Consider the following 15950-nt stretch of genomic DNA (forward strand, 5'->3'; position numbering starts at 1 on the left):
ACTCCAGCTTCCTCTCACTGCCCAAAAACATGCATGTTTGGTGACTCTAAATTGTCCCTAGAATTGAGTGTGAGAATGGACTCTGTGTGGCCCTGTGATGGACTGGCGAGCTGTCCAGGGTGTACCCTGCCTCTCGCCCAATGACAGCCGGGATAGGCTTTTTAGCTTAAATGAACAAACCACATTCTATCTTAATCAGTGGATGGAGACTGAGCAAACAATATTGTTTGGGCATTTTTTGTACATAAATCATATATTAAAAGGATAATGGGAAACACGAAATGACTGCTTGTACAATGACACAATTTGTTTATTCACTTTTTGGTTTTCATGGTTCAGCATAATGTCCATATATGTTCATTGCGGTTCACAACCAGTGTGACAACCAGCACTTTAGACACATATGTATGAGAAAGACAAAAAACTTGACCATAAAAACACTAGGAATTAAAATTAAAATTTAATTAAAATTGATCTAAGATATGTTCATTTTTATTTGATACCAACAAAACTATAAATGGTCTTAAAAGAGCTAACCTGTGGATCAGCTCTCTCTTTTCCGCAGTAAGACATTTTGACCAGTAGAGGGCAGCAGACCTACATCCCACCATGCGATATGCTGACATTTCCTGCTTGCTTTGAAATGCTGCTCACAGCCCAGGTGAGTAACTGGCTCCACACAGAGCTGCAACAATTGTGAAATGTGCAGTGCTTGTGTCATTCTGCACACAAGAACACAAATATGCTATGGAACGATCATGTTATAGATATCAGCAAATACATGGCTGTGGTTTGATTTGTGTTTAGTTTTATTGTTAAACGTATGCTTCTAAACTCTCGACAGAGACAAATGTAGAGCACAAAAACAGCAAGGAGAGGATTTTTTGTTCACATCTTGGTGGATGAGACAGTTCTGTTCAATAAGAATGAGGACAAAAGGCTTTTGTGCGCTGCAGTGTGGAGACAAACTGATCGCCATTGACACTGTGACATACAGCTTTTTGACATAACTGATCCAAAACTGAATAAAAAAAAACAGGGGGCAAGAGAATACATGATGTAAGACGAGGCGGAGAGCAGAAAACAGAAAGAAGCAGTTAATAGGAAGAAACAGGGTGACAGAGTAGACACAGGGTCTTTCATCCAGCCACAAAGCCAGCCTTTCATGTGTAGAATTTTGCAGTCATTAATAATACATACAGCAGTATCCAGCTCAGTACAGCTGAGTGCTGAGAGTTAAAGTTTAGAGTTGAGAGTCACAGTAACCATCAACATCATCACAGAGAAACGTCTCACACTCTCACTTCCTCACTGAGGCTGATGGTTCATACTAATGAGCACCGCTGTAAGCAAATGTATTTGTTTCAATGGCTGAAGCGTGAAGGTTGCCTCAGGAGGCTGCAGCACTTTTGTAAAGTCATCAGGCTGATGTGAACCTTTTTGTCATAAGCAGATGCCATCGTGAATGTGGAGAAGTGTGGCTCAGTGTTGTGGCCAGAGAGACATGACAGGATCCCAACAGCAATGCATTCACTGCTGTTACCAACACAATGGGAGCAATTCATTTATTAGAATAAGAATGTGTATTTATGTGAGTGCTTGCTTCCTCTGAAAGGCTGTCTTCTAGATAGGAATTTGAAAAGATTCAATATGAAGAGTCACAAGTAATTCAACGGACTTTTCACCTTTTATGATTCTGCCCACTGCTAATAAGATAATTTGTGTGTAAAGGGGTGTCTGCATTAGACTGTTTTCTGTACTCATCCCATTTCTAACAGTAAAAAGTCTATACAACATCTTTAGGCTTATTCTTTATGTTTCATTTTTAGGATTTTTGAGTCAGTAAATCGAGCTGTAGAATTAGTTTGAAGTTCAATTAACACGTTGAAAGGAATGGAAGCAGCGGGAATATACTTTATAACTTCACCCCAACAGCTCACAAATTACATGGCAAGTTGAGAAAGTGAAGTGTAAAAAGAACAAGCTGCAGGGTTACAGGCTGGCTATTTCCTGGTCTGGCATACAAACTTCTTGCAGTCATGCCATGACTGTGAGGTTGCCATGCAAACAATCATTTCATCTAGTTTCTGGCTTAAAGATAAGTTAATCTGACCGTTTTCAATTAATTCAAGTATGACAATATTGCATTTTCTTCAGCAAAATGGTTTCTGGTTTTAGTGTGGACACATAGTGCAAGCTTTTTTGAGTCTAAGGTTTGATGTTTCACAATATGATAAAGAAAAAAAGTCAACTGCTCTTTACCTGGACTTACAATTAGGTAAGTACAACCTCAGATTAACAACAAAATGTGACTCATTACACATGTCATTATTTTTTCAGCATGAACAGAGCCAGAACGCAGAAGCAGTGGGTAAAAAACGAAGTCCACCCTTACTGCTTCCACAGGAGTCGACCATGAACTCCTCTGTATCCCTAAGTATTCTAGAGTCAAATGTCAGGCCATCTGTTTGAGGACAAAAGCTTAGCTGAAGTATGGTCCTGCAACAGGACAATGGATCAAAGCACAGCAGAAGATCAGCAACAAAATGACTGAAGAAAAAGCACAAAGGTGTTGCAATGATCCTCTAAAAGTCCAGATGTCACCCCGATTGAAATGCTGTGGTGGGACCTTAAAGGGAGCAGTGCGTAAACAAATGTTGGCAAAACTGAAGCAACTTTGCAAGAAGGAGTGGGCCAAAACTCCTCTACAACGATGTGAGAGACTGATAATGTCAAGCAGAAAATTATTACCTCAGGTTGTTGCTGCCAAAGGTGCAAAGGCTCTGCAAGTTATTAAATCATAGGGTGTACTTATTTACTCTGCCCTCGGCACTTGGCATTTCAAAATTTGCTTCTGTGGAAAGAGAAATAGAAAGAAAAACACCCACACCGGCTGTTCTGGAAGCACCTGATGTGTAACTACAAATATAGATGAAAGGTTTCTTGTGACCAAAGTCACAATAACAAAACAAAATAAAAAATCCTGACAGTGGTCAGAAACACATGCACATAACAGGGTTGGGTGAACAAAATTGAATTGATCTGCATTAGTTTGGACATGACCTTAAGCTACTGTCGGCCCATCTTTTGTGACTCACAGTGGAGGCTCCCACTGCTGTCTCCAGCTCATCAATATTCACTTGATCAGTGAGGTCATGTGCTGTTAGATCAGCAGGATAAAGCAATAGGCGCTCTGGCCGTCCTGCTCTGACAAAAGTGAGTGAACCAAGCTGATGACTGCGGTCGCCTGGCTAAGTTTAGCAGGGAATCCAGGACAAGTGGATCATCTTACTCAGACACAAGCAGACACGTGTGTAATAACCAAAAAGGAATCACAAAAGCACACAAAAAAAAGTTGTTACAGGCTGGACAATCAGTGTCAGTAAGCTTACGGGAAGTAGTTGGCTGTCAAAGCACCTTCTGTCATTTGCAAGAGTGCAAGCAGTGTTAGTTTCACTATTATATTCCTCTTTAATGATGTACAGCTCGTGTTAAAGAACATTATTTCCACTTTATTTTCACTGCATCCTCATTTCAGTTCCCTCTGTTAAACAGTCGCTGAATGAGACACAGCCCTTCAGACAGACAACCCCAACGAGATGAGAAATTAACGGGACACCTGCATAAGGTAAATGTGTGTGTATGTTGTGCATGTAGCCGTGTCTGTAGCCACTTTTCACCTCGTCTAACCCAAACCATAAATCATTTGGAGATGTGGCAGCTACTGCACTCTCAACACTGGCACCGCTTACATCCTCCGCAGACATCTATGAGGACACACAAACACACACACTGAACTGTTAGGACTCATGGGGGGGGGGAGCAGCACAGGGTAATAGAATCTAAACAACAAGGCTAGAGGGGATGAGAAAGGAGGAGACGATAAAAAGGAGATAGAGCAACTAATCACAGGAAGAGGTTTGAAAAATAGGAGGGAAGGGGGCCAGGGGTGAAATTGACAATACAAAAGCAGGTGCTGCATGTCATCAATGCAAAATGAATTGCTGCTATGCGCCTGCCTTTAATTAGCACTTGCTCTTTAGATGTGTGTAGGTGTTGGTGCAGCAGATTTGGAAGAGAAAATGTTGCATCAGCCTCTTTCTTGAGAAGCAAATGGACTTTGCAGCTGATTGTCTCTTTCTGCTAACAGATGATTTGAGGCCAGCGTCCATATGCTGTGTGGGCTCGTCAATATATGCAACGTAGAAAGTATAGTTCGCATAGAGAAAAGCAGCGGTGCAAAATCAGATGAAAGAAAATCTAATCAGACTGCGTAAAAGTTTTACCTTGATCGTTTAGCTATTGCTCACCGTTCTTCGACTGAATTTCAGCAAAGGAAAGCTGACGAAATCTTATCCTGATGAGGGTTTAATGGAGAACGACAAGACCTTCCCTTGGTACATTTCACTCCTTATGCACACATAAACCAATAACAGTGCAGCAGTATAAAAATAGCCTAACACCTGAGAGTCATCTGCTAAGTATGCAAGGTATATCTCAGTTGAATGATCTGGGAAAACATACCTCCCATGGAAGGCCAGATAATAAAGCTTTATCTGTAGTGGATCATTAACACTAACAGACCAGAATAGGAAGTATAAGATGTGACTTGACCTGATTCAAGAAAGCTCAGCAAGTGTGTCTTTGGAGATCAACCATATACAGTACAGGAGGGACAAATGAGTGGAGCTAAGGAAATAGAAAAAACTCCAAGAAGATTAACTTTGAAGAAGCTAAAACATTGAACAAGATTTCTTTTTAGCCCATTGCTCATTATGAAACTAATTTTCATTTATAACAGATTTATGATTTTTAAGCGATACAAACTTTCTGTCTTTTGTTTTTTTTTTCCAGCAGCCTTTAGAATGTGTCAAAGTTGTCAGATAAACTCCACACTAAATCTAAAAATCTGAGAGACAGAAGCTGTTTTTTTGGGGGGGTGTTTAAAACTAATTATAGTTGTAGTAATGATTTTAGATCATTAGTTATAAATTAGTCACAAGTTAAATCATAAATTAGTCTTTGGGTGTTTGGATCAAATGCAGATGGAATAAAATCTGAAAGGTTTCAATGTTTTTGCTGGTAACTGTCCAAAAATGTCTACCATTGGTGTTGCATTTGGGAAAAATTGTCCTCAAAATGTATAAAGTCCTGGCCTGAGCTCTGGCTGTAAAATGTACTCTCTAAATCAGCTTCTTAAGATGAAAAGTTTGATCCTACACAAGCATGCAGTTCTCTGCCAAAGTCAAACTTTAAGTTACTTCTCATGGCTGATTTCTCTGTTTCCTTTTTGTGGGTTAAACAGGTGCAGAAAAAGAGTCTTGCATGTGATTAAAAAAAGACGTTTTTTTTTTAAACATGCCTATACCTCTCTTTTTTAGGCTTTGGGTTTTGTTTTAGGTGATAATACATGTCTTTAACACATATAAACCAGAAAACATGGAACATTTACAGTAATGTTAAGTCTTTTTCAACAATCTCTTTTTCAATATACTTTCTTTATTCATCAGAATCTGACCAACTATGACAAAAATGTTATGCCAGAGTTAAAACTATTTCAAAATGCTAGTAACTTCTCTTGCACTTGGGGACATCATTTCTTGAATTTTCTTCTGAACTTCAGTAAAGCTGAGGTGAAATGGTTGCGTGACTGATGAGGCCACTAGAGCTGACCAATAGGAGAGGGCAGAGAGCAGAGTGGGCTTTTCTTCAGTTAACATCTACTTTAACAGGATACATTGAAATATGAACAGGATGCCAGAAGCCATTTAATGGAGCTTTAATCTCTGGCTACAGTTGTCAATATACTCTTTTAGGGGCCACCATCCATGAGTCATCCCTATTCCTAGCTTCTAGTTGTTTTTAAAATATCAACTCTGCTGAATAAACTCCAGGAGTTGTATAAACCCAGTTATGTTTGATCTGAACAAATGTGGAGGTGCACAGGAGGTATCAGAGAAGTCTTAATCCTTCAGAGAAATGGACGCTTCCCCTCCACACTTACAGTAAAGGACCTGCATAAAAAGAGGTGAGGAGGAGAGGATATGTGACCACTATGACCCTTCTTTTCACTTGCTGACGGCACATTGGGTTCCATTTGTTAAACATTCCCATTACGCCCCTGCTGGAAGATGTGCTCAGTTATGTCTTATGCACATCTTCCTGTAAAGCCTTTTACTTTCAGACATTCACACAAGTTACATTTACATTCTCTGAAACGCACACACATCGCCACACTGCAGATAGAGAGAAATTTATGTAATATTCCCATATTTAAACTTTTGTCTTGAGAGATTTATCATCCACTCTGCAGCAGAGCAGTGTACAGACTCACAGGTTCCCAGCTGATAAATGCAGTGGGCCCTTATTGTAGTGCCTGGCTCACACTTTGACAGTATTTTAACAACCAGCTCACTCTTACCAGAAAACATGGAATTTATGTTTGTCCACATTTACAAAACATATTTGTTTCACAATCCATGAGTGTAAATTGTGAGACAGTAGCATATCCCTAGTCTGATGGTTTCTGTCATACAGTGTGGAAGTGACATGAAATCGCCCGACATGGAATTGCGTGAGGGACAGAAAGTAGAAAAATACAAGGAACAGTCCCTGTAGTTTTCTTCTACAAACTGTGGAAAACGTTGTGAAGCATAAAAAACTAGCAATGCCTTCAGATTAATAAAAGCCAGTGGATTAGCAACTTCTACCTCTTCTTCCTCAGTATAAGCCTTTATGTCCAAATTAACACCAGTAAGGCATGGAAAGAAGACATTATGGTATAGGAATGCATATGGGGATGATGGGCATTGACATGCTAGTTTGGCTGGAAACCTATACAATAATCATTTCTACTGAGACTTGCATTTTCTATGAGTAACATTCAATGAATAGGTCTCCAGCCAAACTACCTTCAGGTTGCATTTTATGAATAACACCCGTTTTTCAGATTTTGTGTTTTTCACATTGTCCTCAATTTTCACATCTACCTCCAGCACATTTGCTGTCCCCTCTTCTCCTGACTACTTGTTCTCACACCTCGTCCTATCTTATCTTCGCCCCATTCTCCATAGCAGCATGAGCCCTTTCATTTAACCGCAGCTCATTTCAGAGCCATACTTCCTGTCTCATAACTCATACCAGGTAGGCTGGGCTCTGACTGGCAAGGCTCTCATAACCCAACCCTGCGAGGCTGATTAGAGAACTGCATATTGTGATATGGAGGGGATCAGTTTATTGAATAAAATTGATAGGATGAAAATAATAAAACAATAGTAAAATGACTTTTAGAGGTTTGAGATCTTCCTCTCAGTAAGGGTTGAACCACTTGATAGGGCCATTTTTGACCTCACTGCACAAAATAAAAGGTGAAGGTTTGTGGATGTCAGCCAGTCAGCGGGTCGTTCAGGTTGATCGATGGTGACGCCAAGAAGCAGCAGAAAATCAGCAAGACGCCAGATGAGAGTGGCTGCAAAGATATTGATTGTAAACCATATGAGAGCCAAAATATGACAGCCCTTCCTCTGCCTCACACACCCTCTTTCACTTGCTGTTCCACATCCATCGGATCTGTGCACATCTTATATGCAATACCAGGCTCTGGTTAGTGTTTTTGGCACCAGTCCTGGGAAAGAAAAAATCACAGGCATGACTTTACAGTAATAAGCAGGAATCAAAAGTGAGACAGTTCCCAGTAAGCGCTGCTTATACCAAGTGACAGAGCAAAAGGAGTTTTTTGTGCTTGTTCATTAAGGTGTTAAATCAAGGTTCAGACAACATGGAGAAATAAATGAATGGGTTCAAAGTATGTCACAGGCTACAGCAAGCACATCTACTGTGAAAAAATGACAACATAGGCTCATAAACACACCGTAACAGATAGAACGACTGGGGTGGGAAATGGACAGTAGCCATTAGATCACGTATTCAGTGATTCATTTGTCAAAAATAGTGTAAAAATGAAAGTCTTTGATGGTTTATTGCTGAAAAATCTTATTTCTTAATAGTGTGTGTGATTCTTTACTCGAGTAGTAGCAACAGCTTACTGTAAAATACTGAATGTAGTAATTACACAATTCAGACAAGTGACAAGTGGTAGTGGAAAATTACCATGTAGCGAGATCCTCTGTGTCATCATCGAAGCGGCATCTCTGTAGAGAGAAAAGGCAATTATATAGGAAAATGTTCTCCGTGCACAGTTATTGAGGCTTAATTGTGAAAGAGCTATGTTGTGCTGTGGGCTAATGTAGCTGTTAAACATTCTGATGATAGGTCAGGTTAAATACATGTATATCATTGATTAAATATAAAGAATAGCATAAAAGCTGTTGATGCAGGCTGATATATGTAATATATACATTAAGTATTTATAATTCCTGCCATTATTATTTTTGGCACATTCATACCAAAACAGCAATTCATTGTTGCAGTTGCTTATGGTGGAACTAATTTGAACCATTTGGCATATTGTGGGCGCTTTCATTTGTTAAATCATAATTGCATAATATTTTACACGCTCAGTCAAAACTTAATATATATTTAGTGTAAATACGGCATGATGCCAAACTCGTTTCTCAGACTTTTAATTACAGTACATGTGTAAAGTACTTGTTTAGTTTCACATTTCTAAGTACATGAGGTGTTAATAATTTAAGACATCATGTTCCTCAAACATAGGTTTTTTTTAGAGATAAATGCAGAATTGAATATCAATTACTGCTGACAGACTCTACCTGACAGTCATGCAAACATACACACACATACAGCTCTTTTTCTTGGCTTGTGAAAACTAGTTAAACAGGTTAGAGTCTAAACATTCCTTTCTTTTTGGCGCACTCCTCTGTTTAGTTTTTCATTGTCACTGCAAGTTAAACAGCAGTGATGTGGATTAGTCTTTAACTTTTGTCAGACCCGTAAAAATGTGTACATCTACTTGTTAATGTTTGTGTGAAAGGCTTCATGGTCTGACCCGATGGTTGGAGCCGCATTTTATTGTACAGTGACTGTTGGCTGGCAAGTTGATTAACTGCCCTTTAGAGTATTGTCTGACTCCATAGAAAAACACTTACATGGGCATGCTTCTTTGCATTTGATGCATCAGCAACCACAGCTCTTTTGACAGTAAGTGAGGTCGCGAGCCTTTCTCACCTGAGTCTGGGTCCTCTTTCACAAGCAGGCTGCTGATTGATGTTAGTTCGGTTTCTGAGGATGTTTTCTAGGGAGTCCCAAACATGTCAGTGCATTCTGACCATACAGGAGCGACACAACTGCAGTTTTTGACTTGCTGTGTGGGTAGGACGAGGCCTGATAGAGGCAAGTAAACACGTGTTAATACCATCAAAGCAGAGCAGTAGTGTGGTAATGGAACCAAGAATCACTTAAAATATTTTCATAGCGTATATACCTAGCAGGTGCATTTGGAAAACACACAGCAGGCTGTGTGACTTTTCTTGCAAAAGTGCATCATGTTGTATATAAACACAAATTATTAATGACTCTTAGAGCCTTTCAAAGCCTTAATCGTGCAAACTGTACGGAAGGCTTGTACATAAAGAAAACTCTCATCAACACCTGTATTTTACCTAGTCCAAGTCGTACTGCCACACTCTATCTAGCATAAGGTATAAGTTGCTGAATGATCCACAGACAATACAGAAACAAATTAGGAACTAAAAGCCATTCCAAAACAAAAACCATATAAGATTTTTGTGTTTCATAAAAAGAAGGGTAGAACATCTCAGTCAACTGAAAACAGGTTGCTAACATGACATGATAATAAGCATCACAGAGAGGCTGAGGTCAAGGTAAAGACTGTGTGACCAAAGTTTAACACCTTAACAGCCTGTACAATTACATGTTTTTGGAAAAAAAAAAACTAAATTACTGTGTTAGCCTGTTTAAAACTGGACTTTTGAAATACATATAAACATGCTTTTTCCCAAAGTTGGACCAACATACCCGGTTGCAAGTTGAATGTAAGCTTTTGTGCACTAAGTCTGTATTTTTTGTCCAATGTTTTCTCAAATTAAAAATTTTTAATTCAATCTCCCTCAATTTCAATCATTTTTGAGTTTTCTGAACTGATTTTTCTGTTTTTTTTTTCACATCAGTCTAATGTCTTTTGACCCCTCACAGCAACCGTAAACTGACACACTTTATCAGCACAAGGCGTCTTATGACACAGCAATGTCAAGAATACATGGACTGGAATTAAAAAAACGCCTGTGGCGGATTGTTGTGAAACAGCTTGGAATTGGAATGCAGGTTACTTGACGTCCTCTCATAACTGCGTCAAACCTTTTCTTTTTTTTTTTTTACAGCAAAGAAGTGAAAGGACAACAAAGTCATCATCGCTGCTTGACAAATTTTGTTTTTTCCTGTTCCTGCAAATAGACATAATAGACTGATTTTGAAAAAGAAAAGAAAGCTCACACGCACTCAGTGTGCTTTCAGTTTGTGACAATGTTTGTCTGAAAGCTGAAGAGGAGCATATTCCCATCCACTGTAGAGGAGTCAAACATGCTTCAATCAATAAACTGATGCCCCTCCTGTGCTTTTATAGTAGTACAACTAAATGGCCTAGCTGAGCTATTACCATAGTTAAACTTAACTGTGTCTGGGAACACACGAGGTAATGTTACTAAGTGCCAAATTCTAAAGAATTTCCTCTTCAGTAGAAACCAACACCTTTAAGAGATTCAGAGATTCCAGACAAGCATCGACACACAAGGCTTAAACCCAGCCTTCATCCAGCAATGCCGTATATGTGAATCTGTAGTGGAAGTCCTTCTGCAGGCTCGGGAAAACCACTGTCAGTGATACTACTTTGATGCTGCATCAACAAAAACAGAATGTAAGCAAGATCCATAAAAACACTCCTGCCCTCTCTGGGCCAGAGAACATTTACGATGGACTGAGACAAAGGAGTAAACTATGCTGTCATATAACCGATCAAAGCTTGAAAGTCTTTGCGGAGATCGTGAGTGTCACGTCCTCCAGGCTAAAGTGAAGAGAAACCACCTGGCTGATCGTCGGGCATAGATAACTTGCTTATTGGTGTTGGCAACATTAATGCAGAACGATATGTACTAACATGTGTTACCATCAAGAATGAATCTTTTTCAGGGCAGGTCTCACCTACTTCATCCAGACACAGTTAAATACATTCTTAATGAATCAGAATGCAGCATGGATTCCAAGTAAAACAAGTAGACCTGTTATAAACTGAATACATTTGGCAGATTATCAAACAAAATATGACAAAGGGAGCCCTTGTTGTTCAGCAGCTGAAATAGTTTCAAAACATTGTACTTCCAAAATAATAACTATTGGCCTTGTCAGAGTGTTTATATCACGTAAGATGATAGAACAGGAGTGAAAGAGACCTGGTTCCAATCTTTTTAGCATCAAAATATCAAAATCAACATATACAAGTATTTTTATGTATTAACATGTTGTCTTTGATGCCTTTTCTTTTTAAGTTTAAATGGTGTTCAGATGTATTTACATTTAATACTGCATTACAGGTATTTAAAGTGCAGCGTTGTAATCGAGAGTTTAAAGTGCCTCTTAGTTTTGTAGCATTTTCACATGGTGTTGATTGATGTGTGAGAATTTGAAGCCTTATTTTTTCTTGCTAGAATTTGAAGCTTAACCACATCACTGAGGCTCCCTCCTCATTGTTTGTATCACATGTTACTCGCCCAGCCCACACACTGACATTTTGGTTACATCTGGTTTTCTGTGGTGAGCGGTAGTTTTTGGCTCCAGCAGATGGTGCCTCTGCGATCGACATACTGTGCCAGGTCCTCCTGTAAATCTCTAAGAAGAAAGCTCAATAATTCACTGTGGCTGTCCTGACTGTGATTATCCCCTGGGCCCCCCTACTACCAACAGCATTATGAGAAAAAACCCACAAAGTTTCTGTCGTCACCCTAACTCTTCTTTCTGTTGTCCTCTGTGTTAGCGAACTTTCTCTTCCTGTGATGCAGTGAAGAAAAGTTCTTTTCTAGTTCTGCATTCTCTTCCTGTGATGCAGTGAAGAAAAGTTCTTTTCTAGTTCTGCATTCAGAAAAGCAAAGGAGGATGTGAGAGAGAAGAGGTGAAAGGTGGCTGAAAAGGGAGGGAGGGGATACTGGCAAGCATCCCGACTTTCTGCACGTCAAGATTCAACACTCAGGTTCAAAAGCACTTTGGCCATTGCTGAATCAAACATCCCTTTCATCTAATAAAGTGCACACAGAGCATATACATTCCACAAATAGATACGTCCATGGTCCGGGTACTGTCACAGTGGGTGCTTTTTGAAAATGAAACAGCCTTTACAAACAGAAATAACAGCCACTGACTGAATTTAGGTCTTCATTACCTTCACGCTCTCTGACACAGAGACACACAAACACATTGACAGCACACACATTTGCCAGGGCCATCTAGCAGTTTGCTCCTTAAAGCCAGAAAAAAATCAAAAGCCGTTTGTAGCCATGGGTATTTTCTTGGAGGAGAGTTTGTTGGTTTCCTGTGCCCACAACACTGCAGCCGCGGGCTCCCGGCGTCAGCTTCACACCGCTGTCTGCATCAATAACTCCATGCCATTGTGATGGACACAAAGGCAGTCTTAGTCTTTGCCAAGAGAAAAAGGTGCCACTCTTTATTCCTTCCTCGTCCGCTCACTTCCTTCTGGATGGTTTAAAAGAGAAAGCCAACAGCAGTGTGGAGGACAAAGAAGAGCAGAACTCTGCATGAATGTCTCTAAAACCAACAGGGCTTGTTCACTCGCAACAATGCACACATTCAACAGAGCAAGAATGAACAAGATGACATAAATGCTTTAAATACACTCATCAATGTGAGTAATTATGTGAGCCTTAATGCAATGTCGGACATATCTTAAATATAGAAACTTGTTGGCAAAGATGCACATGGCTCCAAACATCTTGCACAAATGATTTACTTCCTTTCTTTGACACTGATCGCCAGCCATATTACAGGAATTAGTAGGCTACAGACATCAAATGGTTACACAAAATTAATGGAGAGAGCTCTACGATCATTTCTCCACAAAGTTTACAACAGATACAAATGATTTTCTACCAAACATAGACATAGTGCACTATCTACTTTGAGGTATCTCATACAAACAAATCTTCAATGTGTGGATAGAGCCACAATGCAGGAGAAGCTGTGTGACTAATATTCACAATGTTGCAATAAAGACACAACTATTAAGAACCTGCTGTGGTGAGTCACTATTTCACTGATACTGGATTTGTAACTGGACTCATGCACTGAAATTCTGGATTAGTGAAACAAACACTTAATAAAACAACTAATCTGGAACGTCACAACATCCTGTACAGTACACACCTAAAAAAAATTCACAAAATACATAAAATACTGTAAATGTCATCTTTTTTCTGTCGGGTAACAGGTTAAGGAGGAAAAGACTAGCAACAGAGCATGTACTGACTTAAACCTCAGAGCTGTCAGAAACAAGAAGAGGACTGATAAAAATAAAATGAGGATCGATAGGCAGAGCAGAGAGACCCTGCAAATAGTGCATTACAGTGTCAGCACGGCACATCCATGCAGCCATCTCAGCATCAGTGCATTCACTTTTACCTCTAAAAGCCATCCCAGGTACATTTCCTTAAACACGAGCTCTCGCCTGCTAAATAGTTATTGATCTAACATAAACCCATGGCTGGGGAAGGTGCTGTCCATTTTCAATCTTACTTTGCTTGAACAATTTGATGAACAGGACATTAGTGCCGGCAGGACAACCCATTTATACCAGCCTGGCTCCTAATAATGCTCAATTTGTCCAAAGTGTTAACAACATTAACTCCTTGAGAAGAACGGAAAAGCAAGAGTGATGGCTCCTATATTAAGAGTATAATACAATACAAGACAGTACAATAACAGGCTGCAAGTAAGTGATGGTAATCACAGAGTTAAAAGGAGTATTTATCCTACAGTTCTTCAAACCATCATCTGACAGATTTTACATAAATTCCTCAGTCCACACAGTGCATTTATTTATTTAAAGCTAGAGGCTCACAAGCAGACACACAGAGGTGCCCAGTCACAGCCTCCGGTCTCCATTCTCAACATACTCAGCCAGGCTGTTGAGAGCCGTCTCCTCACTCTTGGACTGAATGACATTGTCCCCTTTCCTGGAGGGCTTTTTGGTGGCCCGTGACAGCTTCCTCCTGAAGGTGTCTCCAGCCAGGAAGTAAAGAATAGGATCCACACAGCTGTTGAGGCTGGCCAGCCCCCGCGTCACCTGGTAGGTGGCATAGACTCGGTTATTGAACTCACACATGTCAGGGCTCTGAAAGTACAGCCTGGCCCGCATGTTGAGATTTTTCATCACATGGAAAGGCAGGTAGGAGACTGCAAAGACAGCGAGGACTATGATAACCAGGTGGATGGATTTCTGCCGCAGAGGCGCATTGTTCATGTCGTTGCAAATTAACGCTTTGACTATCATGCCGTAGCAACAAAATATGATAATGAAAGGGATGCAGAACCCAAACACGGTCAAAGTCATGCTGTAAATGAAATAACCTGGTAACTCATCCTTAGTGGTGGTGTCGTAACAAGTGATTCTATTATCCTTCAAACCAGTCCTGGAATAATACAGAATTGGAGAAATGCCTATAACCACGACCAGCCACACCAAGGTGCTGGTAATGACCGCATTTTTCTTCTTCAGCCGACCCAGAGACTTGAGTGGGTGCACCACCCCAGTGTATCTGTGAACACTGATGCAGGTCAGAAACAGAATACTTCCATAGAGATTCACATGGAATATAAAACGCTGCAGTCGACACAGGACATCCCCAAATATCCAGTCTGTTTTGTTGAAGTAGTAGAAGATGAGGAAAGGCAAAGAGAGGACATAGCAGAAGTCAGCCAGAGCCAGGTTGAACATGTAGACAGAGATGCTGCTCCAGGGTCTCATATGGAACACAAACATCCAAATGGCCACGCTGTTTCCCACCAGCCCAGTGATGAAAACCATGATGTAAACAGTGGGCAGGTAGTAGAACTGGAAACCTGTCTTGAGGGAACATCCTTTTGTGTGGTTGTCGTAATCTGTTACGTTCAGCAGAGAGGTCAAGTTCAGGTCTGTGGTCATGGTGTCAGGGGCAAAGGATGGTCCTGTTAATGCAGGCAAGGACATATTTAATGTTTAGGCAATTAGCGGTTTCGTATCAAAACAGTCTTTAACTAAATCAATGGGTAGATATTAAGAGGATCAGTTTAAATGTGGTTTAAATAATAAATTTAAAAAAATCAGCACGGTCTTGACATGCAAGCTCTGAAAAAAAATTAGCAGAATGTCCACATGCAGTGCGACAAACACTTTCGTGCTCAAAGAAGGAATGATGGACGTATCACAACACTTACCGCTGAGATTGACTTGTATTCAACATTCCTATAGCGTTCACAGTTGTTAAGATTTCACTCAACACGCGGACGGGACGTTTCAGCAGCCAGGTGCCTTCATTCAGTGTCCCAACGACGCTTGCAATCCTTTAAAAGTTGCAAAATCCTTCGAGTTTCTGCAGAAAAAATGAGTCCTCCTACTGGCTCGTCGGGCAGAGCGACGTTTTCCCACAACAGCAGCGGTGGGACGCAACAGAGACAGCTGCAGGCTCTGGCACGAAAGGCAGGAATTGCAAACTGTCTTCGTAAAGCGAGAGGGGAGGTGCGCACTCACAAAACCAGTAAGCTGCTTCCCGTGTCCAAACGCGCCGTTTCTGTTCCGCCCTCCTCCATTTGGACCCTTATCAGGTCTGACCTGCCCGCGCACATAATTGTTACAGAAATGTCTGCGCTCACGTTTTTAACAAGTTTTTTTTCTCGTTCATAATCGATTGAAGACTCGCTTGCAATGCTGTTTATTTAACAATTACGGTATAAAACATGTAAGCTATGAACAG

At 40.4% G+C, this 15950-nt stretch overlaps 1 protein-coding gene across 1 annotated transcript; it reads right to left on the bottom strand.

Moving 5' to 3' along the window:
• Positions 1–12333: 12333 nt before the first annotated feature.
• On the bottom strand, positions 12334–15706 carry p2ry1 (purinergic receptor P2Y1). The gene is made up of 2 exons (XM_072392327.1): positions 15415–15706; positions 12334–15165 (listed from the first exon to the last, which is right to left on the bottom strand). The coding sequence occupies exon 2, from the start codon at positions 15140–15142 to the stop codon at positions 14084–14086; it is 1059 nt and encodes a 352-aa protein (XP_072248428.1). The 5' UTR covers positions 15143–15165; positions 15415–15706; the 3' UTR covers positions 12334–14083.
• Positions 15707–15950: the final 244 nt, after the last annotated feature.

Source organism: Leuresthes tenuis, unplaced genomic scaffold (genome assembly GCF_036924035.1).
Source record: "Leuresthes tenuis unplaced genomic scaffold, fLeuTen1.0.hap1 SCAF_9, whole genome shotgun sequence".
Classification (NCBI taxonomy): Eukaryota; Metazoa; Chordata; class Actinopteri; order Atheriniformes; family Atherinopsidae; genus Leuresthes; species Leuresthes tenuis.